At 48.5% G+C, this 27,680-nt stretch overlaps 1 protein-coding gene across 4 annotated transcripts in view; it reads left to right on the plus strand.

Moving 5' to 3' along the window:
• Nucleotides 1-27,680, plus strand: part of LOXL3 (lysyl oxidase like 3) — a 244,974-nt gene that overhangs the window by 52,845 nt on the left and 164,449 nt on the right. For all 4 annotated transcript variants that reach the window (XM_075573920.1, XM_075573929.1, XM_075573947.1 and 1 more), the window contains exons 2-4: nucleotides 1,867-2,181; nucleotides 16,360-16,523; nucleotides 18,951-19,162. In XM_075573920.1, coding sequence (XP_075430035.1) covers nucleotides 1,878-2,181; nucleotides 16,360-16,523; nucleotides 18,951-19,162 — 680 coding nt within the window. In that variant the 5' untranslated portion in view covers nucleotides 1,867-1,877. The remainder of the gene's footprint in view (nucleotides 1-1,866; nucleotides 2,182-16,359; nucleotides 16,524-18,950; nucleotides 19,163-27,680) is intronic.

Genomic DNA, 27,680 nt, shown 5'->3' on the forward strand with positions numbered 1-27,680 from the left:
GTCAGTCCATACAAATACCAAATAGGAACCGGCGCCTTCGGGTCAGTCCATACAAATACCAAATAGGAACTGGCGCCTTCGGGTCAGTCCATACAAATACCAAATAGGAACCGGCGCCTTCGGGTCAGTCCATACACATACCAAATAGGAACCGGCACCTTCGGGTCAGTACATACACATACCAAATAGGAACCGGCGCCTTCGGGTCAGTCCATACAAATACCAAATAGGAACCGGCGCCTTCGGGTCAGTCCATACAAATGTCCGATTGGAACCGGCGCCTTCGGGTCAGTCCATACAAATACCAAATAGGAACCGGCGCCTGCGGGTCAGTCCATACAAATACCAAATAGGAACCGGCGCCTTCGGGTCAGTCCATACAAATACCAAATAGGAACCGGCGCCTTTGGGTCAGTCCATACACATACCAAATAGGAACCGGCGCCTTCGGGTCTGTCCATACAAATACCAAATAGGAACCGGCGCCTGCGGTTCAGTCCATACAAATACCAAATAGGAACCGGCGCCTTCGGGTCAGTCCATACAAATGTCCGATAGGAACCGGCGCCTTCGGGTCAGTCCATACAAATGTCCGATAGGAACCGGCGCCTTCGGGTCAGTCCATACAAATGTCCAATGTGTTTCCAAATGGGGGAATAAACTGGATTAGGAAGTTTAACCCCCGCACCTCCGAAGCGCCTCGCTGAATCCGCGGAGACGCGTCCCGTGACGTGGGATTTAAGCACAAGAGAAAATCGCAGTGTATACTTGTAACAGGGCACAGTGTGTCATTCTGCCTGTCTGTCCCCGTCCTGTTATGCAAGTCCTGCTAGCTGTAGGCTGTAAGGGGTTAGTTTTATGGGTTTGGGCCCCCATTCAGTTACCTCTATGATGGACAGGACTAAGGTGATGACTCGTGGCCTGTGTAAGCCTATCAGGGATAGGTATAGACCATGAGCCCGCCCCTTCTGCCCGAATTAGGGGAATGCCAAATTTAGAGACAGTCCTGTTCTTGTTCTGGAGGAGAGAGGAAGCAGAGAGCTGTGAGTCTCTCCCATAGCGGGATGAGCGGGCTCACCCGCAGCCTTGTGGCTCAGGGCACATCTGACCAAGGAAGATGACCCTATACTATTAGGGTCAAGCACCATCCAGAGGTGGGAACCCTCTGAATCCTTGCACCGCTGTAAAGATCTGTTGCAGTGATTGCTAAATAAACCCCCTTTGATTATCATACACCAGCCGGGATTGAGTCAGTGCATGGTGTGTATGACTCATGTGCTTCAGAGAGGACTGTCTCTGGTACTACCAGAACCCCTGAAGCTGGAGGCGCTGACACCAAAGGAAAGAACTACAGATGACACCAAAAGCCTGTCCAGATACTCTCTGCCTGCTGTGTCAGTCACGCTGCTCTCTCCCCCAGGTGCCCGCACGATGCCCGGCCCCGGAGGCAGTCTGTGTGTGCTGGGTACTCTCTGCCCGCTGTGTCAGTCACGCTGCTCTCTCCCCCAGGTGCCCGCACCATGCCCGGCCCCGGAGGCAGTCTGTGTGTGCTGGGTACTCTGTGCCCGCTGTGTCAGTCACGCTGCTCTCTCCCCCAGGTGCCCGCACCATGCCCGGCCCCGGAGGCAGTCTGTGTGTGCTGGGTACTCTCTGCCCGCTGTGTCAGTCACGCTGCTCTCTCCCCCAGGTGCCCGCACCATGCCCGGCCCCAGAGGCAGTCTGTGTGTGCTGGGTACTCTGTGCCCGCTGTGTCAGTCACGCTGCTCTCTCCCCCAGGTGCCCACACCATGCCCGGCCCCGGAGGCAGTCTGTGTGTGCTCTGTACTCTCTGCCCGCTGTGTCAGTCACACTGCTCTCTCCCCCCAGGTGCCCGCATCATGCCCGGCCCCGGAGGCAGTCTGTGTGTGCTCTGTACTCTCTGTGTGCTATGTCTGACCTGGACTCAGCAGACCCCTCACCCTACCACCCGCGCCCCACGCCAGAACAGTGCCCTGAAGTTTCGACTGTCTGGATACCCGCGCAAACACAACGAGGGGCGCGTGGAGGTCTTCTACAACCAGGAGTGGGGTACCATCTGTGATGATGACTTCACACTGGAGAACGCGCATGTCTTGTGCCGCCACCTGGGATTCACAGACGCAACCGGCTGGACGCACAGCGCCAAGTACGGGAAAGGAGTGGGTAAGGCCTGAGACTGACCCTGTAATATTGTCATACAGTTATATCGTGTCACATACTGTTATACACTTTCATATTGTTATACACTGTATAGTGGTGTAGAGGCGAGGTGTGTGTGTGTGTGTGAGGTGTGTATGTGTCTGATGTGTGGGTGTGTGGTATGTGCGAGGTGTGTATGTGTGAGGTGACCTGGGGCAGGCAACTTTACACACACTCGACCCAGGGAGCTTTCCTCACGGCACTGCTATATTCTTTTTGTCTCAGATATGACAGTTACGACGAGCCCGGAGTGCGAGAAAACAGGAACACATGGGATACTGGTTTCTCACAACTGTTTAATATGTGGACGGAGCGGTCTTATATACATAAAGCCGTTGTCAGTTCATTACATCTGTTACAAACTGAGTTCCCATATATAGATCACATATCTAAATTTACATGTAACCTTTAAAAATGCCTTTTCTGTAAAACATTTTACTGCTGAGCAACAGCTATTTAATGGGGTCATATAAGGCTTGGTGGTCTTACTTCTTTTGTAGATGACATGCTAATACAGCTGGTCCCAAAACTAAAATACTTTTACCATTTTGGTCTCTGAGAAAAACAAAGCTGACACATACTGCTTTCACCTTTTCAGTCCCTATATTGACTACTAAAAAATCTAATTTTGCATATAAATCATACATTCCTAAAAAGGGTATTAGACCTCCCGCAACTCTCTTAACTCAGCTACTCTTAATGATTAATGCCCTTTAATTTCGTATTCTTTGCTTAGATAGAGTGGACATTATTTGAAAGGCGGGCAAATTCTATTTCTGAGAATAACTGGGGGTTGATGGGGGTTAATATTTCCTAGGAGCGACTGCACAACACATACATCTTACATACAGGCATACCCCGGTTTAAGGACACTCACTTTAAGTACACTCGTGAGTAAGTACATATCGCCCAATAGGCAAACTGCATCTCACGCATGCGCCTGTCAGCACGTCCTGAACAGCAATACCGGCTCCCTACCTGTACCGAAGCTGTGCACAAGCGGGGAGACTATAGAGCCTGTTACACATGTGTTATTTACATCAGTTATGCACGTATATGATGATTGCAGTACAGTACATGCATCGATAAGTGGGAAAAAGGTAGTGCTTCACTTTAAGTACATTTTCACTTTACATACATGCTTCGGTCCCATTGCGTACGCCAATGCGGGGTATGCCTGTACTACATTTACTCAGAATATCGGAACAGACAAAATGGCTGCCATGGTCAAAATGGCTGACTTGTGATCATTTCTTTGTGGTTGACACACGCCCTTGGGTGACCTCTCCACCTTCCTCACATCCAATCTTCTCAGCCCCCTCTTATCCTTTAGAGACAGTCTATTTAAAGAACAGTTAACCATATCATAGTCCTGCTGGACCAAAAAATAGTCCCATAGTGCATAACTTGATTCCTTTCTGGCCATTGTATCGGCCCAGTTGATTACTTCTCCGGTCTCTTCCTCTGGGGGACTGCTGACATCTTCATCACCAAAAAGAGACATAGCTTCGGTGGGGGGGTTGCAACGCACTTCTGGACCAAAGTTTTGCTGTTCATAACACAGAGAGTAATGAGTAGGACAGACACACATACAAAAACATTCACTAGCTTCGCTCCCAGCAAAATAATCTAACCACCAAGTCCCAACAAATCCCAACATTCATCTTTACCTTTAAACACTGGAACCACTTTTCCTAAATAACATAACCTGGTCTAGTTGCAGGGTAATATTCTATCTGTCCTATCACAGAGTCAATAACTTCCCTAGGGCAAACTCGTATTTCTACTCCCTTCGGAACCAATTTCTTATATATATATATATATATATACAAATATAAATATATATACAAATATATTCTAAAAATATCTTATAACATATTGTCTTTTTCCAAGGGCTTAAATATAACTCTCGTGTTCCTGGGGTGCAACTTATTGGGTATGGATAGTACATTGGGTTACATTGCACATAAGATGTGGGCTTTGTTCACCAGGATTCCATTATATAACAAGAAGGTGTGCATATGTGCTATACACAGGACAATAAAACAAAAGACATATTATTAAACAAAATATTCCTGTTACTACCCTATCATCTTCATGTGAACACCACTTATATAAACCTAATAGAATCAACATTATAATTAAAATAATAAAACCTGTAAAAATGTTATTAAAAAGTTAAAAGTTAATATATTGAGGTCCGGATTTTCTGTCTATGAACTCTTCTCCCTTCTTGGTTAGTGCCGGGTTTTATTATGACCCAAAACACCAACTGAAAATAGCTGTGTCTTTAGGCCTTCCCTCCTGTGTTGCGAGGAAGGTACACTGAAGAATCCCCTTGCAGGCGCACCGCAGACCTTTATAGTATAGACGGTCAGGGGTGGATGTAGTGAATAGTTTAAACTTTATTAAATAACTGTGTAAATGTGTAATTAAAACAGTATATAGTGCAGTACCATACACTAAAATAAAAGATAGACAGTGACGTCTATATTACTCCGCCAAGCGTCTCGCTGAGCTCTTGGGCTCTGGTCAATGTAGTATCGTAGCTACATAGAATACCTATAGTCCTTCAAATCACATGCTCCGTGGTAGAGGTAAGTATATGTGATCAGATAATGTGATATTGTGCACTGTACGATCACTAATGATAATTCCCCTTGGTCCCCACTGGGAGTGTGGATTTGATGATAGAATATGTGTTCAAGGTAATTTATGTTTGGACATCTGTGTCCAAGCACAGGGATAAAATACACCTTGAACTGTGTTTGAATGGGACAGTTTATCAAAAAATCAGTGTACTGAGACAGAGACTGATTCTCCAGGATCATGAAAAATGTATTGAATAGGTTCAAATATTGTCTCTGAATCGAGGTGGTGTTAAGTGACCCTGATGATCCTGGAGAATCAGTCTCTGTCTCATGTGATTTGAAGGACTATAGGTATTCTATGTAGCTACGATACTACATTGACTAGAGCCCAAGAGCTCAGCGAGACGCTTGGCGGAGTAATATAGACGTCACTGTCTATCTTTTATTTTAGTGTATGGTACTGCACTATATACTGTTTTAATTACACATTTACACAGTTATTTAATAAAGTTTAAACTATTCACTACATCCACCCCTGACCGTCTATACTATAAAGGCCTGCAAGGGGATTCTTCAGTGTACCTTCCTTGGCACACATCTTTATCTATTTTCTATATCCCTAGGCAGCACGCTTTCACCAACAAGGGGTTAGAGCGAGGTTTTTCTCCATTATATTTCCCTCCTGTGTTGCGGTTTAATTTAAAGCGACTGTGGGTGCACTTGCGTAACATGGATCCAGGAAAAATACTCTGACTGGGTAGAATTTGGAATGGGCTTCTTCATTTTAGATGAAAAGCGCTTTTGTGTAGAATATGCTTGAGCCAGTCACCTTTATCTTCATCTAATTGGAAAGACATTGGACATGAGACACAAACAATTGCATTAGTTTCACACAGTAGACGCTGATTAAAATCGTCTGTTTGGAGCATACTCATACAACATTAAATCTACAAGGTACCTGGGGTGACCATTGGTCTACCCATGAGAAAAATGTATTTCTGATAGACAAGATAGCAATAATACACCTCCTTTTGTTCACATCTTATTACAAGTGAACAATATCACACAAAGGATAACAGTATTTAAAACATAACCTTAATTGCATGATGTATAGCAAAACTAACCTGAAAACTTTGGGTATAAAATTTACATTAAAAAATCCCAAAACTTTACTGAATATAAATATAATCTGCTATAATCTTCTGACAGAAATGTTTAAAACACAAAATAACATCTGGTTTGCTGAAAGAACAAACTGTAGCATAAAAAACTTATAGACACAGATTAAAAAGTGGGACACATTTGAGAAAAAGATGGTTAAAAATGATAAAATATTAAATATTTGATCAATTTAGCAGAAAAATAATTCCATATAGAACTCTACATTAGTCAGTTTACAACTGTTTGTCCATTTCCGACCATACAGCAAGCTGAAATAACTTTCTGGGCATCCTGCCAAAACCTCGTAACAGAAAAAAAACTGTTAATTACTGGAGTTTAACATACACTGCAATACAATTGGGACAGCTTAAAATATGAAGCTCCTCACCCAGCCCGATACAGGATAACATTTTACTGGTATTCAAAAATTAAATCTGGATCTTTGTTAAACAGAAAATTATAGGCTTAACATATACTTTAAACAGTTTATAGTTACTGGTTACACACAAAAAGAACACAGAGCATGGACACAAAACAAACAGAATTTTACACTTCTCTCACACATTCAAACAGCTTTTACAAAAACAACAAAAACACATATTTTCTCACCAATTCTAATAAATAGGAAAACAAAACAGTTTGATCCTGCAAACTAAATTAATAAAGATATCCTTCTCTTTCCCCATATCATAATTAACTTTTCTTTAGAACTAATTTAAAAATACTGAGCTTCTAGTTAGCTTTGTGTCTAGAATATATTCTGCTTGTTATGTCTATATAACATATTCACCTGATTTTATCTGTGGAAATTTAGAGGAAAAGAATTGTAATTCTGGTTAAGGAAATAAATCGCCTGGCCAGTACGACAGACATCCTTATTATTCCAGTGACCGGACTGTTTACAAAAAGATGGTAAAGATCAAATGACCTTTCCGAATTTTGTCCTTTCTTTATGCTTCTTTTTCTCCACAGTTACCAAAACTCTCCTCTGCCCAGTGTTAATTAGTTTATATTATAGTGAGGGTGTACACCTTTAAAAATTAAATTTCAACATGAGCAATTAATTATATTCTTAATTTAGACGCACTTGCAAGTTCCTGGATAGTAATTTTGTATACATACAATTAAACGGTATTCTTATTATTCAATGCACATAAAACTTTCACATGGATAGAGTTCACTTAGATTCTTACAAACACACACACAGGGATTATTCATACAATCAACCTTTTTATCATATTCATGCCTGAAAATGTAATAAAACATTCTAAGAGAAAAGAAACTTATACCTACTATAATCTCGTTTTCCACTCAGCTTTGCAATATATAAGACTCCTTAAACTTTTCAATCCAGACGGGTAATTTATTATTAATTCAACTCAATATGCACTCATACTCTATTAATCTGGCACAAATAATTCGGGTTTCACGTTTTAAGATTAGATTGGAAAAATTATATTTTCTGTCTTTATCTCTCCTAAGAGCTATGCTGACTTACTAACAACATTTTAACAAAAAGAAACCCATTTCTGTAATTTGTCCAATTCTTGTCTTTTTTTTTCCTTCACGATCTCTGTCTACAACATTCCTATGCCTTGTGTAAAAATAACTGAAAGGGAAAAAAAAGGTGGGGGCTACAGCTGCTTATACATGCAGGCACTGGGAGGAGAGGGACCGCTGACTTAATTTTTAGATACAGTCCCTTCATTTTCCTTGTAATTAATATAATTTGGAGTTATCATATTTCCCCGACACTCTCCTTTTCTTCAACATAACTTTTTGCCTAACTTAGGGGGACAGATTGTATTTTATTTGTCCCCTGTGCTGTGAACAGTCCCTGACAGAGGTTAATTCTGCCTTGGGTCCATCTCCTCCCCCTCCTCTGCGTAAAAGGCATTTCAATATTGAGTGATCTAGGGGCTGTTCAGTCGGGTTCTTAGTGAAGTCATAAAAACTTCTTAGTTGAAGAATGCCTCTGTGCCTGTGACCCAGAAAGGGTTAAGGTGCTCAGGGGGTTTGAGAACAGGGACACTGTGGTAAATGGGGGCAACATATGGAGGTAATAATTGTCCCGATACCATAGGGGCAGGGGATAGATAAACATTTTTAAAATGGTAAAACATTTCAGTTAGCAACACTTTCCATCCATAAGGGTAATTTTAACTCATACTACAGTACATTTCTTCATATCCTTATAATCCCATAAACAACTTATAAAGGAATTTTATCTTAACAACATACAATAAGGTTAGTTTTATACTTAATAAAATCTTATACAGAAAATAAAACACTTTATGCGTATGTAATAATATACAATTCTTATCTTAACCTAAATTACCATCATATCTGAGACACCATATACACCCCGTTTCAATTAAACAACAGGGACTCCAGCCCTTTGTTATATAAATCAGGGACTTAAACCCTCGATTCTTCTGCCCTATAAAATTTAGATTCTTTAGATTCGTAGAGAAAAGGTGAGAAACCATAACATACGTTTTACTCACCTTTTCTGTGCAATTCCCACTTTTCTGACACCAAGTTGTTACACTGGCGACACACTTTATTCGAGCTCGGCTAGTCCCACGAATTCGGGTATACCCGGGTGTATTGAGGTTTGTGACTGTTTTCTGCCCGAGTGCATTGAGGTATTTTCACAAATCTTTTTTTATTGGGTACATTTTCATTATACAGGCGAACAACTTGAAAAAGTTTGTGCTGTTACATGTACATTGTGTCGCACATTGTTCACATATATTGTTTACATATTTTTCATATATTGATCATACATTTTTCTTAACTCTGAATTCAAGCTTGGATTCATTTTTTGCTCTGAGTGCGAGCGATTGTGTTTTCTCCGGGTCTGTTTCCCTCATTACATACTTGTATTACACTTTTTGTATACGTTTTACTCCAGCTCGATTCCTATCTAATTAACCTTAAACTTTAACCTTGTATTCTAACCTAACTTGTCGTGTTGGTCTTGTTCACCCCTTTCCGTCCTCTGTCTCCAGTCTTTACCCTAAACTAGACTGTCCCCTGTCTGCGAGTCTCTTTCCTCGAGGAACCAGTCCCATCTCTGGCGGAACTCTTTCGTTGTTCTGTTTCTGTCTGTGGACGTCTCCAGTTTGTCTATTGTCATTAGTTTGTATAATGTGTCATGTAGTTGTTCCATTGAGGGCTGTTGTGTTTGTATCCAGTTTATCATAATGGTCTTTCTTGCCGCTAGTAGTATAATCTCTGTGGGTCTGGTTACTGCTCTGCTGATTTGTTTGCCCTCCGTCCAGTTCTCTATATTTGCAAATATAATAGGTATTGGGTCCTTTGTCCATGAGACATTTAATTTTGTTTTCATATAGTCTAGCACTTGGTCCCAATATCTAGATATATGTATGCATGTCCAGAGGCAGTGTTTAAGGTCCGCCTTTGGTGTCTTGCATTTTGGGCAAAACGTGGTGTCCTCTGTCCTGGTCTTTATCTGTCGTTTAAATGCTATGTATGCTCTATGTGTTATTTTGTATTGCATTTCTCTCCATGTCTCTGACGGTATGATCTTGTGCACCCTGTGTATGCCCTGTATTAGCTGTTCCATGTTTTGTATTTCTGGGAAATCTTTTTTCCATGCCTTGAGTGTGTTGGCGTGTGTGCTCTCTATGTCTTGATCTCTGATAATGCTGTATAGCTCTGACAATTTACTTTTGTCCTGCTCTTTTGCTTTAAAATAGTCGTCTATTCTATTGTTATTTAGTACTGTGGTTTTGTGATTTGTCAGCTTTTTGCAGAAACTGATTAACTGTGTATATGAGAAAGCATGTATTAGGTTTTGGGGGATGTCCCATTTTTGTGCGAGCTCCTGGAATGTCATATATTCCTGTTTGTCTGTGTTAATCACGTCTTTTAGGCAAGTAATCCCTTTTTGTTTCCAAATCTGGAATGATGTTTGGGTATGCCCTGGTATAAATTTGGGGTTGTCTTGAATTGGTAGATATCTTGAGATTGTATGTGACAATTTAAACTTTTTCCTGACCGTTTTCCATGTTACTATAGTATCTTTGATTAGTATGTTGTTTCTTTGTGTCACTGGGATATCTCCCCATTTAGTATGTAATAGCTCTTTCAGGGAGGTCTCTGGAGAGAACTCCTTTTCTATTTCTAGGGAGGAGTAGTGATTGGTATCATTTATCCAGTCTCCTACATGTCTCATTATGCTTGCTATGTTATAGTTTCTGATGTTTGGCAGGTTGATACCCCCCATTTCCTTTGGTAGTTGTAGTTTTTTTAGAGCTATTCTGCTTCTCTTGTTTCCCCATAGGAATTTTGTCATCGCTCTATTTATTGCCGTATTGTCTTCATGTTTGAGGAGCATGGGGAGAGTCTGCATAGGATAGAGGAGTCTGGCAAACGATATCATTTTGATCGCACTTGCTCTCCCAAATAGCGATAAGGGTAGTGTCGTCCAGTTTTTTAGTTCCTGTACTATTTTTTTTATGATAGGTTTAAAATTATTCTCGTATAGTCTGGAAATTTCTGCCTCCAGCATGATCCCTAGGTATCTGATGGGTTTTTTTGTTACTTTTATAGGGAAATTATATGGTGTCCTAGTATCTGGGTTTTTTTTGATGTACATCATTTCTGTTTTAGATATATTTATTTTAAAGCCTGCGAATGACCCGAATGTCTCTATTTGTTGTAGGACCCTTTTGATTGATTCGTCTGGGTTAGTCATGAACATTAGTATGTCGTCAGCGAACATTGATAGTTTCAATTCTGTTTTGTTTATCTTTATCCCCTTAAAGTCTTTCATTTGTCTCAGGTAGATAGCCAGAGGCTCTATAGCTAGATTGAACAGCAGGGGTGACAGCGGGCACCCCTGGCGTGTCCCTCTGTATAGTTGGAATGGGCTTGATAGGTGTCCTGCTGCTATTATTCTAGCCTTTGGGGTGTTGTACATTGCCTTTAACATGTTATTAAAGTTTCCCTTGAATCCAAATTTATCTATCACAAAGAACACATGTTCCCACATTATGTTATCGAATGCTTTCTCGGCATCGATTGTTACTAGGGCTGTATTCTCTATCTTGTGTAGTCTGACCCACTCTATTGCCGCTAGTACTTTTCTGATGTTTTTCACTGCGGATCTTCCTTTGACAAATCCCGACTGGTCAGGGTGTATCAAGGATGGAAGAATGTTCGCTAACCTATCTGCCATAATTTTGGTGAATATTTTTGCGTCTTGATTGATCAGTGATATTGGTCTATACGATTCTGGTCTTAGGGGGTCCTTGCCCTGTTTGTGTATTAGCATTATGTGGGCTGTTTCACTTGTTTGCATAAACGTGGCGTCTTTAAGGGCTTTGTGATATAGATGTTGTAATGGTTCTATCAAGTTTTCTTTTAGGAGTTTGTAGTATTCCCCTGACATGCCATCTGGACCTGGGGCCTTGCAGTTTTTTAGGTTTTGGATTGTGTCCTTTATCTCTTTTTGAGTGATAGGGGAGTTTAAACTATCTATTTCTTCTTGACTTACTTTAGGTATTTTAATATCTTTAAAAAATATATCTCTTGCTTCTGTATTTATTTGTCCGTCCCTATACAGTTTGCTGTAGTATTCTTTGAACACCTCGTTTATTTTTTTTGCTTCTGTGATTATCTCTGTCTTATCATATATTTTAGTGATGGGCGCAGTTGGCCTGTAGTTACGCATAAGATTTCCCAGGAGTCTACCCGTCTTATTACCGTGTCGGAAAAATTTGGCTTCTTTTACTGATTTTTTCCCTAGTTCTTTTTTTTCTAGCCATACCTCACATGTGGATTTTTTCTGGCTATAGTTTTCTTTGTTTTGGGGTGTTGGGTCTGTTTTGAATATTTTGAATGCCTCGCTTAGTTCTTTACTGGCCTTACAGAATTCCTGTGTTGCCTGTTTCTTTCTTCTGGATACATATGCCATAATGTCCCCTCTAATTACCGCTTTTGATGTTTCCCAGTAGAGTATGGGGTTTGCTCTGTGTTCTTGGTTTGTGTTGTCAAATCTCTCCCAGGCTCTCCTTAAGTAATTCACAAAGTCTTCGTTATTGCTTAGGTAATTTGGGAATCTCCAGGTGTTTGGGCTTGCTCTGCCCAGTCCCATATCTAGATCTAGGCGTACCATTGCGTGGTCAGATATAATTATCTCTCCCATGTCTATGTGTGCTATTTTGTTTAGTAGGTTCGGTGTTAGTAATATTGCGTCGATTCGTGAAAATGAATTATGTGCATTGGAGTAGAAGGAGAAGTCCCTCTCCAGTGGGTTGAGCGTTCTCCATCCGTCTACTATCCCTAGTGCTGTTTTAATCAATTCCATATTTTTGGTTTGGGCGCTGTCTTTGGGCATGCTATCGTTGTGATTTGATCTGTCTAGGAACTTGTCCTGTATTGCGTTCCAGTCCCCCCCCAGTATTAGGTTTCTATGTTTGTATTTTAGTATCTTGTTTATAGTTTCTTGGAAAAACTCCGTCTTATGGTCATTTGGTCCATAGACACTTCCTAGGAGGTAGTCTATTCCTCCACTTCTGACCTCTGCTACTATGAATCTTCCCTCACTGTCTCTCTCTGTGTTGATTATTTCTAGGGGGAGATTTTTATTTATGAGTATGGCCACTCCTGCTTTTTTTCCTATTGCCGGGGAGAAAATGCTGTGTCCTACCCAATCTCTTTGTAGTTTATTGCTTTCTTTTGAATTTAGATGCGTCTCCTGCAGGAATGCTATGTCTGCTTTTTGTTTTTTTAGGTAGCTTAATACTTTTTTGCGTTTTATTGGGTTGTTAAGCCCTTTCACATTCCATGTTATTATTCGAGTATGCATTTTGTGTCTAAGTCTGTTCTGTGTCCTCTATGTATGTCATCGTTTGCTTTCTCTTGTTTCCTGTTCATTATGATATTCTGGGGTTTTTCTCTCTTTTCTACTTGTTCCCAACACTCTTTTATGTTTTTGTTAGCCTGGCTTGTCAACATGATCTCTGCCTGGTTTTCTGTATTAGAACTTCTAACTTTTTTTTAACCTTTTAACTGTTTAAACTTTTAACTTTCCTTTCTTTTCTGGACTTCACTTTTTTCCAGAGGTGTACTTTCTACCCTCTTGTGTGTCTCCTTGTGTATGCACTTTAGTCTCCTTGTCCCCGCCGGGGGGTATATTTACTATTTTATTTTGTATTTTTTTTTTTTTTTTTTTTTTCTCTTTAGGCTATTTTCGTATAGTTTTTTTTTTTTTTTTTTTTTTTCTGTTGCGTGTCATTTTTTGTTTTATTCTTTTGTTTCGGTTTTGTTGTTGTGTCCCTGTCCCTTGGCTATTTTGTCCTTGTTTCTTCCTATCTTTGGCCGTATATTAAGGTGTCTGTATGTCTATGTTTCCCTCTTGTTCGTCTCCTTACGTTTCTTGCTGATGTTATGAGTGCTTCTATTGTTGTGGCATGTGTGTGTGTGTGTGTGTGCGCCCTCCTTCCCGCTATTCTCTTGGTCTCATTGTTTGTATGTTCATGTGGTTGTGTAGCTGTATACCTTACATCAGTGTCGTGGTTGCCCGTCTCTGTCCCCCTTGGGGATCGGTTATTTTCTTGCTGTTAGGTTGTCTGTTTCTGTCCGTTATCTGTCTTTATCTCTTCTTGTTCTGACTATGCTGCTTTCTCCCCGTTGCGATACCAGGAGTCTACTGTAGGTTTAACTCAATAAGAACACAATAGGATAAAAAAAAGAACTTTCAGGTTATTGCATGACAATCACAATCACATTGTTATGTTTTTATGCTTTTTTGTTTTGACCTCTCTTTCTTTTTCGCTTGCCCCTCCCTTTCTTCATCATCCTCCCCCCCCCCTCCCTCCTCCCTCTCTCTTCTCTCCTCCCCCCTTCTCTCCACTCCCCCTCTCTCCCCCCCCTCTCATCCCCCTCGTGTCCCTTTCCTCCCCTTCCCTCTTTCCCCCCCCCCCCCTCCATTCTCTTGCCTGAGGCGTTCTTGTCTCTCCCTCCCCTGTTGTATCTTTCTATCTCCCCCCCCTCCCGGTTTGGTCACTCCTTTGCATCCATTCCAGCAAGCATTCCTTTGCGGGTTAATATCAGTTACACATTCAGATATCTATATATATCCCTATGTACTGTCACTCACTCTATGCTTGTTCATACCCCTTCTTGGGCCACACTTATGCTTATGTTCTTGCACACCCCCATACATTCACTTTTTTTTTTTTTTTTATCTTTTATCATGGGACACGGGACAAATGTCTTAATTCAGTCTCTTTCAAGTAAAATGTAATCTTGGGCTCTGCATCTGTCCACTTTAGCGGTCATCGTCTCTTGTGTCATTCCGGTCCTCCTCTGCGTTCCTGGGGATTGTCGTCTTTGTCACGTACTTTTCCGCCAGGTCGTGGGATGTGAAGGTTTTCACCCCTGTGTCGGTGTATATTTTTAGAGTTGCTGGGTAAATCAATGCGAATTTCCGTTTTTGCTTGTAGAGAGTGGTACATACCCTGCTAAATTCTCTCCTTTTTTGTGAGACCGTGGCCGAATAGTCCTGAAAAATCATTATTCTCTTGTTCTCAAATGTCAGTTGGTCCGTCTCCTTGAAAGCTTTGATAATTCTGACTTTGTCTTCAAAGTTGAGAATCTTTGCTATTATTGCTCTAGGTTTAGTTTCTTGGTCTTGTCTTGCAGCACCCATTCTGTGCGCTCTCTCTATCTTTATTGCATTGTCTGCGGATAGTCCAAGATGTTCTGGGATCCATTTCTCGCAGAACTCTATGAGCTGGTGCTGTTTTATTGATTCAGGTACTCCTATCAGTCTTATATTGTTTCGTCGGGACCGGTTTTCAAGGTCGTCTACTTTTTCCTCTAATATGCAGTTTTTTTTCCGCATTGTTTCTAGTGCTTGATGCACGTCAGACATTTCGTCCTCCATAGTGCTAATTCTTGTTTCAGCCTCTTCCACTCTTGAGGTGTGTGCTGACAGCTCATTTTTCAGCTCTTCTATGGATGTTTTTATTTTGTCAATTTTTTTATCAAATTGGGGGAGAATTTCTCTTGCTACAGCCTTTGCAATACTTTCATGCTCTGACCTTGTTTGTGCCTGCTTGTCTGCTTCCCCGTTCTGGCTGGATTCTCCTGCCTGAGCCTCGTGGCTGTCGGCCATTTTCTGTGTCTCTCTCCTTCTCTCTCCCTTGTCCTGGCGCTGTTGCTGCTGTTTTGGGGCCATCTGTGCAGTTTTGGAGAGATATTTCTCCATGCAGGTGCCTCCGCTTGTTGGGGTGCCTGTCCCTTTAAATTCTGACTGATTTTTGCCGGCTATTTTCTCGCGGTTACAGCGGTTTTCCCCGGCGGGCCAGCGGAGCTCTTCTCAGTGCGTCCTCACAGCCCTGGCGCCATACCGGAAGTCCATTGAGGTATTTTCCATGCAGGGATTGAAGCATTTTATTCCCGCTGGCTGCAATACTGCACAGTATATAAATATATACTGCATTACAATTCATGAATTTATGCCATCTGGTAGACACGCGAAGCATTGCAGCCTATTAAATCCTAATCATTATCATTTAACAGATCAGCCGCCCGTCAGCCAGGCATGAACCCAGGCTGGGAAGGCAAACGCAACGGGGCTTGTCAGAGGTGAGGAGCGGCGCATTCCAGGTATCTGCCAGGTACATACTGGGTATTTGCTCGAATAAAGTGTGTCGGTGCAGTAGGTCCAATCTACCTGATCAGACCTGGGGCAGGCAACTTTACACACACTCGACCCAGGGAGCTTTCCTCACGGCACTGCTATATTCTTTTGGTCTCAGATATGACAGTTACGACGAGCCCGGAGTGCGAGAAAACAGGAACACACGGGATACTGGTTTCTCACAACTGTTTAATATGTGGACGGAGCGATCTTATATACATAAAGCCGTTGTCAGTTCATTACATCTGTTACAAACTGAGTTCCCATATATAGATCACATATCTAAATTTACATGTAACCTTTAAAAATGCCTTTTCTGTAAAACATTTTACTGCTGAGCAACAGCTATTTAATGGGGTCATATAAGGCTTGGTGGTCTTACTTCTTTTGTAGATGACATGCTAATACAGCTGGTCCCAAAACGAAAATACTTTTACCATTTTGGTCTCTGAGAAAAACAAAGCTGACACATACTTCTTTAACCTTTTCAGTCCCTGAAGGGGACAGAGCTGACAGATACAATTTTTAACCTTTGAGGGTTTAACAGGTGAAGAGGGTTTGGGAGTTGGGGTTGAGCGCGGGGTTGCATGGAATAGTTTATTATGAATCTGGGCTAGTCTTTGTAGTGGGCTCTGGGGCAGTGTGTGTTTACGGGGGCATGGTTCACGATCATGTCAGGATCCTCACCGCTGTTTTTCCCCCACGAAGGTCGGGTTTGGTTGGATAACGTGAACTGTGTGGGAAACGAGAAGAGCATCTCCGACTGTAAGTCCCGTGGGTGGGGGAACAGCGACTGTACCCACGAGGAGGACGCCGGAGTCATCTGCAAAGACGAGAAGATTCCTGGATACGTGGAGCCAAACACCATCGAGGTAACAGATAGGGTACACTGCACCATGTCACTCTCTGCCCCGTGTCACACTCCTCCCCGTGTCACTCTCTGCCCTGTGTCACTCTCTGCCCTGTGTCACACCCCTACCATTATCACACTCCTACCCGTGTCACACCCCCCCGTGTCACACTGCCCTGTGTCAAACCCCTCCCCCTGTCACTCTCTGCCCCGTGCCACACCCCTCCCCATGTCATGCTCCCCCGTGTCACTCACATCTATCATGGGAGACCAGCACTTTTAACACCTTAATACCCGGATCCTTTGATTGAGCAAGGCAAGAGATAAAATAAATTGTGATTTATTTACAGAATGAACACACACGTTTGTTTACAAAAACACTTGAAATACACTTACTTGGACGGGGTAAAACGAAATCTTCTATTCCCAAAACGAAATCTTTTGAAATACAGTCTCTAGGCACAATTTATCTGTGCGCAAACAGAGCCGAAAACAGTCTTTGGATAGTGGCGCCTCTCGAAACCGCTGTTTCTCCGCCGGAGCTGCTTTCTTCGTTCTACCGCCATAGGATTGGTTATGGAATCCTTAGTTCTTACAAACTCTTGACTTGGGTTACTATGGTAAAAAGTTTAAAGTCAAGCTTAGATGAAACTGACTCCCGATCGGCTGCAGGGATTCTTATGCAGTAAAAACCTCTATCTTTAACCTCTGCAGCCAATCTCTCCATGGGAACAAATATTCCCACCTATCCCAGAGTTGCCCATACTTGGCAAAACCTGGCAGAGGGCTTCTTAGTTTGCTAAGGGCATGCACGAACCTCGCACCTTTGCCTCTTAGCATACCAGCCCCGTCCCCCTTACCTGGCGACATTTTGTCTGTGCTGGTCGGAAATTTACTAAGATGGGGATACTTGCATTACCCCTCCCCACTTAACACCTTAGTCGGCCGAAGCCTTTTCACTCCAGACTTTTTCAGACATCTTGGCTCTGAGCCAGCGGGGTGTCTTAGAAGTCTGGGTAAATATGCGTCGCTTACCTCGCAGGAATTTCCTGCTATGCATTTCTAAAGTACAGTGATTACAAATTCAGGGTTTCCTCTCTTCCGGCTGTCTGAATGAAAATCCCCTTATGCCTATACTGTTGTAACAATTAAAATAGGGGGACTTTCATTCATCAATTTTTATATAACTTTATAAAAATTGCACTATAAACTTTTCCATGATTTTACCCACCCAGCGCTCACAGCAAATCTCAGCACACTAGGAGCTTCCCAGCAGAAGTTAGCTAAACGCCGCTTGCTATGCTGCGAGCTGTTGGTTTTAAAAACATTTTTCCATTGCGCAGTTTACAGGGAAACACTGCTACAGTTATTCATTGCATTTAGAAATGACATTATTCTCACCACCTTATACATGGTGGGGGAGACACAGGCATTTTTATTAAAATCACAGGGTTCCTGCCATTACTGGGTTGCAGAGCTGGCAATCTACAATTCCTCAATATGGCTCAGGGGCACCCAGCCGGGCCAAATACCTTTATTAATGGCATGGGTACCCCTTCACCATTACACTCTGCCCCGTGTCACACTCTGCCCCGTGTCACACCCCTCCCCATGTCACACCCCTCCCCGTGTCACACCCCTCCCCGTGTCACACCCCTCCCCCGTGTCACACTCTCCCCTGTGTCACTCTCCCCCGTGTCACACTCTCCCCGTCCCCGTGTCACCTGTGTTTCTTCCCCGTGTCACCACTCTCCCTCCTCCCCCCATGTAACCCTCTGTCCCTCCCCCCGTGTCACCCTCTGTCCTTCTCCCATGTCACCTTCTGTCCCTCCCACCCGTGTCACCCTCTGTCCCTCCCCCCCGTGTCACCCTCTGTCCCTCCCCCGTGTCACCCTCTGTCCCTCCCCATGTCACCCTCTGTCCCTCCCCCGTGTCACCCTCTGTCCCTCCCCGTGTCACCCTCTGTCCCTCCCCCATGTCACCCTCTGTCCCTCCCCCATGTCACCCTCTGTCCCTCCCCCATGTCACCCTCTGTCCCTCCCCCATGTCGCCCTCTGTCCCTCCCCCATGTCGCCCTCTGTCCCTCCCCCATGTCGCCCTCTGTCCCTCCCCCATGTCGCCCTCTGTCCCTTCCCCATGTCGCCCTCTGTCCCTCCCCCAGTGTCACCCTCTGTCCCTCCCCCAGTGTCGCCCACTGTACCTCCCAAAGTGTCGCCCACTGTACCTCCCAAAGTGTCGCCCTCTGTCCCTCCCCCAGTGTCGCCCTCTGTCCCTCCCCTTGTGTCACCCTCTCCCCCCTCCCCGTGTCAACCTCTCCCCCTCCCCCCATGTCACCCTCTCCCCCTCCCCCCATGTCACCCTCTCCCCCTCCCCCTGTGTCACCCTCTCCCCCCGTGTCACCCTCTCCCCCTCCCCCCGTGTTACCCTCTGTCCCCCCATGTCCCCGCAGACAGAGCCGCGGCAGGTGGAGGAGGTGCGCCTGCGTCCCGTAATCGCCAGCGCTAAGAAGCGTCTCCCGGTGAGCGAGGGCATCGTGGAGATCCACCACCGCGACTCGTGGGGTCAGGTGTGTGACGTGGGCTGGAGCAGCAAGGATAGCCGCGTGGTGTGCGGGATGCTGGGGTTCCCGTCAGACAAGAGGATCAACAAGAACTTCTACAAGTAAGGGGAAATGTGCTGCAGAGGTGGGCGTGAGGGGGAGATGTGCTGCAGAGGTGGGCGTGAGGGAGAGATGCGCTGCACAGGTGGGCGTGAGGGGGAGATGTGCTGCAGAGGTGGGTGTGAGGGAGAGATGTGCTGCAGAGGTGGGCTTGGAAGGGAGATGTGCTGCAGAGGTGGGTGTGAGGGGGAGATGTGCTGCAGAGGTGGGTTTGGAAGGGAGATGTGCTGCAGAGGTGGGTGTGAGGGAGAGATGTGCTGCAGATGTGGGCTTGGAAGGGAGATGTGCTGCAGAGGTGGGTGTGAGGGGGAGATGTGCTGCAGAGGTGGGTGTGAGGGGGAGATGTGCTGCAGAGGTGGACGTGAGGGGGAGGTGTGCTGCAGAGGTGGACGTGAGGGGGAGGTGTGCTGCAGAGGTGGACGTGAGGGGGAGGTGTGCTGCAGAGGTGGACGTGAGGGGGAGGTGTGCTGCAGAGGTGGACGTGAGGGGGAGGTGTGCTGCAGAGGTGGGTGTGAGGGGGAGATGTGCTGCAGAGGTGGGTGTGAGGGAGAGATGTGCTGCAGAGGTGGGCGTGAGGAGAGATGTGCTGCACAGGTGGGCGTGAGGGGGAGATGTGCTGCAGAGGTGTGCGTGAGGGAGAGATGTGCTGCAGAGGTGGGCGTGAGGGGGAGATGTGCTGCAGAGGTGGGCGTGAGGGGGAGATGTGCTGCAGAGGTGGGTGTGAGGGAGAGATGTGCTGCAGAGGTGGGCGTGAGGGAGAGATGTGCTGCAGAGGTGGGTGTGAGATGTGCTGCAGAGGTGGGCGTGAGGGGGAGATGTGCTGCAGAGGTGGGCGTGAGGGGGAGATGTGCTGCACAGGTGGGCGTGAGGGGGAGATGTGCTGCAGAGGTGGGTGTGAGGGGGAAATGTGCTGCAGAGGTGGGTGTGAGATGTGCTGCAGAGGTGGGCGTGAGGGGGAGATGTGCTGCAGAGGTGGGTGTGAGGGGGAGATGTGCTGCAGAGGTGGGGGCGTGAGGGGGAGATGTGCTGCAGAGGTGGGGGCGTGAGGGGGAGATGTGCTGCAGAGGTGGGCGTGAGGGGGAGATGTGCTGCAGAGGTGGGTGTGAGATGTGCTGCAGAGGTGGGCGTGAGGGAGAGATGTGCTGCAGAGGTGGGCGTGAGGGGGAGATGTGCTGCAGAGGTGGGTGTGAGGGAGAGATGTGCTGCAGAGGAGGGCGTGAGGGGGAGATGTGCTGCAGAGGTGGGTGTGAGGGGGAGATGTGCTGCAGAGGTGGGCGTGAGGGAGAGATGTGCTGCAGAGGTGGGCGTGAGGGGGAGATGTGCTGCAGAGGTGGGGGCGTGAGGGGGAGATGTGCTGCAGAGGTGGGCGTGAGGGGGAGATGTGCTGCAGAGGTGGGTGTGAGGGGGAGATGTGCTGCAGAGGTGGGTGTGAGATGTGCTGCAGAGGTGGGCGTGAGGGAGAGATGTGCTGCAGAGGTGGGCGTGAGGGGGAGATGTGCTGCAGAGGTGGGCGTGAGGGGGAGATGTGCTGCAGAGGTGTGCGTGAGGGAGAGATGTGCTGCAGAGGTGGGCGTGAGGGGGAGATGTGCTGCAGAGGTGGGCGTGAGGGGGAGATGTGCTGCAGAGGTGGGCGTGAGGGGGAGATGTGCTGCAGAGGTGGGTGTGAGGGGGAGATGTGCTGCAGAGGTGGGTGTGAGGGAGAGATGTGCTGCAGAGGTGGGTGTGAGATGTGCTGCAGAGGTGGGCGTGAGGGGGAGATGTGCTGCAGAGGTGGGCGTGAGGGGGAGATGTGCTGCACAGGTGGGCGTGAGGGGGAGATGTGCTGCAGAGGTGGGTGTGAGGGGGAAATGTGCTGCAGAGGTGGGTGTGAGATGTACTGCAGAGGTGGGCGTGAGGGGGAGATGTGCTGCAGAGGTGGGTGTGAGGGGGAGATGTGCTGCAGAGGTGGGTGTGAGGGGGAGATGTGCTGCAGAGGTGGGCGTGAGGGGGAGATGTGCTGCAGAGGTGGGTGTGAGGGGGAGATGTTCTGCAGAGGTGGGGGCGTGAGGGGGAGATGTGCTGCAGAGGTGGGGGCGTGAGGGGGAGATGTGCTGCAGAGGTGGGGGCGTGAGGGGGAGATGTGCTGCAGAGGTGGGCGTGAGGGGGAGATGTGCTGCAGAGGTGGGTGTGAGATGTGCTGCAGAGGTGGGCGTGAGGGAGAGATGTGCTGCAGAGGTGGGCGTGAGGGGGAGATGTGCTGCAGAGGTGGGTGTGAGGGAGAGATGTGCTGCAGAGGTGGGCGTGAGGGGGAGATGTGCTGCAGAGGTGGGTGTGAGGGGGAGATGTACTGCAGAGGTGGGCGTGAGGGAGAGATGTGCTGCAGAGGTGGGCGTGAGGGGGAGATGTGCTGCAGAGGTGGGGGCGTGAGGGGGAGATGTGCTGCAGAGGTGGGTGTGAGGGGGAGATGTGCTGCAGAGGTGGGCGTGAGGGAGAGATGTGCTGCAGAGGTGGGCGTGAGGGGGAGATGTGCTGCAGAGGTGGGGGCGTGAGGGGGAGATGTGCTGCAGAGGTGGGTGTGAGGGGGAGATGTGCTGCAGAGGTGGGCGTGAGGGGGAAATGTGCTGCAGAGGTGGGTGTGAGGGGGAGATGTTCTGCAGAGGTGGGGGCGTGAGGGGGAGATGTGCTGCAGAGGTGGGGGCGTGAGGGGGAGATGTGCTGCAGAGGTGGGGGCGTGAGGGGGAGATGTGCTGCAGAGGTGGGCGTGAGGGGGAGATGTGCTGCAGAGGTGGGTGTGAGATGTGCTGCAGAGGTGGGCGTGAGGGAGAGATGTGCTGCAGAGGTGGGCGTGAGGGGGAGATGTGCTGCAGAGGTGGGTGTGAGGGAGAGATGTGCTGCAGAGGTGGGCGTGAGGGGGAGATGTGCTGCAGAGGTGGGTGTGAGGGGGAGATGTACTGCAGAGGTGGGCGTGAGGGAGAGATGTGCTGCAGAGGTGGGCGTGAGGGGGAGATGTGCTGCAGAGGTGGGGGCGTGAGGGGGAGATGTGCTGCAGAGGTGGGTGTGAGGGGGAGATGTGCTGCAGAGGTGGGCGTGAGGGAGAGATGTGCTGCAGAGGTGGGCGTGAGGGGGAGATGTGCTGCAGAGGTGGGGGCGTGAGGGGGAGATGTGCTGCAGAGGTGTGCGTGAGGGGGAGATGTGCTGCAGAGGTGGACGTGAGGGGGAGATGTGCTTCAGAGGTGGGTGTGAGGGGGAGATGTGCTGCAGAGGTGGGGGCGTGAGGGGGAGATGTGCTGCAGAGGTGGGCGTGAGGGGGAGATGTGCTGCAGAGGTGGGCGTGAGGGGGAGATGTGCTGCAGAGGTGGGCTTGAGGGGGAGATGTGCTGCAGAGGTGGGCTTGAGGGGGAGATGTGCTGCAGAGGTGGGCGTGAGGGAGAGATGTGCTGCAGAGGTGGGCGTGAGGGGGAGATGTGCTGCAGAGGTGGGCGTGAGGGGGAGATGTGCTGCAGAGGTGGGTGTGAGGGAGAGATGTGCTGCAGAGGTGGGCGTGAGGGGGAGATGTGCTGCAGAGGTGGGCGTGGGCGTGAGGGGGAGATGTGCTGCAGAGGTGGGTGTGAGATGTGCTGCAGAGGTGGGTGTGAGGGGGAGATGTGCTGCAGAGGTGGGGGCGTGAGGGGGAGATGTGCTGCAGAGGTGGGTGTGAGGGGGAGATGTGCTGCAGAGGTGGGTGTGAGGGGGAGATGTGCTGCAGAGGTGGGTGTGAGGGGGAGATGTGCTGCAGAGGTGTGCGTGAGGGAGAGATGTGCTGCAGAGGTGTGCGTGAGGGAGAGATGTGCTGCAGAGGTGGGCGTGAGGGAGAGATGTGCTGCAGAGGTTGGCGTGAGGGGGAGATGTGCTGCAGAGGTGGGCGTGAGGAGAGATGTGCTGCAGAGGTGGGTGTGAGGGAGAGATGTGCTGCAGAGGTGGGCGTGAGGGAGAGATGTGCTGCAGAGGTGGGTGTGAGATGTGCTGCAGAGGTGGGCGTGAGGGGGAGATGTGCTGCAGAGGTGGGCGTGAGGGGGAGATGTGCTGCACAGGTGGGCGTGAGGGGGAGATGTGCTGCAGAGGTGGGTGTGAGGGGGAGATGTGCTGCAGAGGTGGGTGTGAGATGTGCTGCAGAGGTGGGCGTGAGGGGGAGATGTGCTGCAGAGGTGGGTGTGAGGGGGAGATGTGCTGCAGAGGTGGGTGTGAGGGGGAGATGTGCTGCAGAGGTGGGGGCGTGAGGGGGAGATGTGCTGCAGAGGTGGGTGTGAGGGAGAGATGTGCTGCAGAGGTGGGTGTGAGGGGGAGATGTGCTGCAGAGGTGGGTGTGAGGGAGAGATGTGCTGCAGAGGTGGGTGTGAGGGGGAGATGTGCTGCAGAGGTGGGCATGAGGGGGAGATGTGCTGCAGAGGTGGGGGCGTGAGGGGGAGATGTGCTGCAGAGGTGGGCGTGAGGGGGAGATGTGCTGCAGAGGTGGGTGTGAGATGTGCTGCAGAGGTGGGCGTGAGGGAGAGATGTGCTGCAGAGGTGGGCGTGAGGGGGAGATGTGCTGCAGAGGTGGGCGTGAGGGGGAGATGTGCTGCAGAGGTGGGGGCGTGAGGGGGAGATGTGCTGCAGAGGTGGGCGTGAGGGGGAGATGTGCTGCAGAGGTGGGTGTGAGATGTGCTGCAGAGGTGGGCGTGAGGGGGAGATGTGCTGCAGAGGTGGGTGTGAGATGTGCTGCAGAGGTGGGCGTGAGGGGGAGATGTGCTGCAGAGGTGGGCGTGAGGGAGAGATGTGCTGCAGAGGTGGGCGTGAGGGGGAGATGTGCTGCAGAGGTGGGGGCGTGAGGGGGAGATGTGCTGCAGAGGTGGGTGTGAGGGGGGATGTGCTGCAGAGGTGGGGGCGTGAGGGAGAGATGTGCTGCAGAGGTGGGCGTGAGGGGGAGATGTGCTGCAGAGGTGGGCGTGAGGGGGAGATGTGCTGCAGAGGTGGGCGTGAGGGAGAGATGTGCTGCAGAGGTGGGCGTGAGGGAGAGATGTGCTGCAGAGGTGGGCGTGAGGGGGAGATGTGCTGCAGAGGTGGGCGTGAGGGGGAGATGTGCTGCAGAGGTGGGCGTGAGGGGGAGATGTGCTGCAGAGGTGGACGTGAGGGGGAGATGTGCTGCAGAGGTGGACGTGAGGGGGAGATGTGCTGCAGAGGTGGGCTTGAGGGGGAGATGTGCTGCAGAGGTGGGTGTGAGGGGGAGATGTGCTGCAGAGGTGGGTGTGAGGGGGAGATGTGCTGCAGAGGTGGGTGTGAGGGGGAGATGTGCTGCAGAGGTGGGCGTGAGGGAGAGATGTGCTGCAGAGGTGGGTGTGAGGGGGAGATGTGCTGCAGAGGTGGGTGTGAGATGTGCTGCAGAGGTGGGCGTGAGGGAGATATGTGCTGCAGAGGTGGGCGTGAGGGGGAGATGTGCTGCAGAGGTGGGCGTGAGGGGGAGATGTGCTGCAGAGGTGGGTGTGAGGGGGAGATGTGCTGCAGAGGTGGGTGTGAGATGTGCTGCAGAGGTGGGCGTGAGGGAGAGATGTGCTGCAGAGGTGGGCGTGAGGGGGAGATGTGCTGCAGAGGTGGGCGTGAGGGAGAGATGTGCTGCATAAGTGGGCGTGAGGAAGAGATGTGCTGCAGAGGTCGGCGTGAGGGAGCGATGCTCTGCAGAGATGGGTTTGGGGGAGCGATGCTCTGCAGAGATGGGTTTGGGGGAGCGATGCTCTACAGAGATGGTTTGGGGGAATGATGCTCTGCAGAGATGGTTTGGGGGAGCGATGCTCTGCAGAGATGGTTTGGGGGAGCGATGCTCTGCAGAGATGGTTTGGGGGAGCGATGCTCTGCAGAGATGGTTTGGGGGAGCGATGCTCTGCAGAGATGGTTTGGGGGAGCGATGCTCTGCAGAGATGGTTTGGGGGAGCGATGCTCTGCAGAGATGGTTTGGGGGAGCGATGCTCTGCTGAATCCTGGGACACGTGTTCACGATTTATTGGCAATAAGAAGTAATAATAGGAGAGGCACTGTGTATTAGGAGGGGGTGAGGCCCTGTTCTGTGTATTAGGAGTGGGTATGTGTCCCTGATGTCTGTGTATTAGGAGGGGGTGAGGCCCTGTTCTGTGTATTAGGAGTGGGTATGTGTCCCTGATGCCTGTGTATTAGGAGGGGGTGAGAGCTACGTGTCCCTGATGACTGTGTATTAGGAGGAGGTGAGAGGTGCGTGTCCCTAATGTCTGTGTATTAGGAGGGGGTGAGAGGTACAGTATGTGTCCCTGATGTCTGTGTATTAGGAGGAGGTGAGAGGTGCGTGTCCCTGATATCTGTGTATTAGGAGGGGGTGAGAGGTACAGTATGTGTCCCTGATGTCTGTGTATTAGGAGGAGGTGAGAGGTATGTGTTCCTGTGTATTAGGCGGGGGTGGGAGGTATATGTCCCCGATGTCTGAGTTTTAGGAGGGGATGATGGGTATGTGTCCCTGATGCCTGTGTATTAGGAGGGGGTGAGAGGTACAGTATGTGTCCCTGATGTCTGTGTATTAGGAGGAGGTGAGAGGTGCGTGTCCCTGATATCTGTGTATTAGGAGGGGGTGAGAGGTACAGTATGTGTCCCTGATGTCTGTGTATTAGGAGGAGGTGAGAGGTATGTGTTCCTGTGTATTAGGCGGGGGTGGGAGGTATATGTCCCCGATGTCTGAGTTTTAGGAGGGGATGATGGGTATGTGTCCCTGATGTCTGAGTATTTGGAGGGGGTGAGAGGTACGTGTTCCTGTGTATTATTGGCAGCTGCAGCTGGACACACACACTCTCACACTCTCACACTCTCACACTCTCACACTCTCACACTCTCACACTCTCACACTCTCACACTCTCACACTCTCACACTCTCACACTCTCACACTCTCACACTCTCACACTCTGACACTCTGACACTCTGACACTCTGACACACCCTGACACACCCTGACACACCCTGACACACCCTGACACACCCTGACACACCCTGACACTCACACACTCTGACACACCCACACACCCACACACCCACACACACATATACCGCTGGCTCACACTTTGTCCGTATCATATTGTTTCAGACAAGTAAAAAAACGAGCAACGAAAAAGCCGCCCCCCAAGTCCGTGCGGGGGGGTCCCAGGTAACTCACCGTGCGGGGGGGCAGTTTATTCACTGCTTCTTTTATTAAAAGAACGCGGAATAAACTCCCCCGCTCTACTAATCCGCCCCATGCAAGGGCCGAGTATATCTTATATACTCACTAATACCTCTCACACACCTGCAGCCTGGGGATTAGGGGGGTGAGAGGTATTTAGTGTATGTATTACTGCATGTGTTACTTCTAATCCCAGCTCTGCCCTTTATTCTCATTATCACAGCATAATTATACCCCTCTACAAAGCATTAGTAAGACCACGCCTTGAATATGGAGTACAACTTTGGGCACCAATCCTTTATGGAACTAGGGAGAGTGCAGAGAAGAGCCACCAAATGAATAAAGGGGATGGACAATTTAACTTATGAGGAGAGGCTAGCTAAATTAGATTTATTTACATTAGAAAAGAGGCGTCTGAGAGGGGATATGATAACTATACAGTATATACAGTACAAGGAGCTTTCAAAATAACTGTTTACTCTGGAACCAGGGTCACGTGTGGATGCGAATGGAGCCAGATAGCTTAACTCATCCCTTCCCTCTTCCAAAGCACAACAAGTCCTTTTGTCTTTTCTAGCTTTATTGCAAAAGTCAGGGGAATAAAGGTGCTTGTAGGTGTGGTAGAGAGGGCTTCTCTACGAGGCGTGCCCTGTATCGAGGGAAGGACGTGTAAAACGGAATGGCCTTGCCAGGGGTGATAGCATGGAAGGTACTCACTCTCTGGCTTGAAAAGGAAGTAAGGGGAGAAGTGTCACACAGGAAAGTAATGGGACTGAACTATCTTGTCAGCAGAGACAGGGGTGGTGGAATAGCCCATTGTCAGATAGAAAAACTGAGAGGTTGCTATAGCAACCCGCTGACTGAGTGGGAAGAGCCGGGATTGAAACAATGTGTCTATAACACAGACACTGTCAGTCTCCAGAGCAGAGACGCATGCAACTGAATAAGGCCTCGGACATGGTAATCCAGACAGCGCTGGGCAGCGCTGACGCACATTCTCTCCTTTTTTGTGTCCCTGCATGAGCGTCAGCCGGGTGGGAGCCGGGCGGGAGGCGGGGCTAGCGCGCCACCGACGTCATGGACTGCCATTGGCTTTTGGCCCCCCGCTTCCCTCAGCGGGAAAACTTAAATTTCACTGTCGGCTGCAATTCCACACGCCTCCGCACGCCTGCGGAAGCCTGCGGAAGCCTGCGGAAGCGCCGTCTAAAGCCGTGCACATAGGCATGATGTTTCCCCTCAGCGCCGCTCTGCGCAGTCTTTTTGACCATGGCCCTGGCCTAAGGAGCTGACAGGCACTATTCATCCCACGGGCAGTACTAAGGACTCGGGGCCATCCCTTAAGGTTGCAGGAAAGG

The sequence above is a fragment of the Ascaphus truei genome, chromosome 1 (genome assembly GCF_040206685.1).
Source record: "Ascaphus truei isolate aAscTru1 chromosome 1, aAscTru1.hap1, whole genome shotgun sequence".
Classification (NCBI taxonomy): Eukaryota; Metazoa; Chordata; class Amphibia; order Anura; family Ascaphidae; genus Ascaphus; species Ascaphus truei.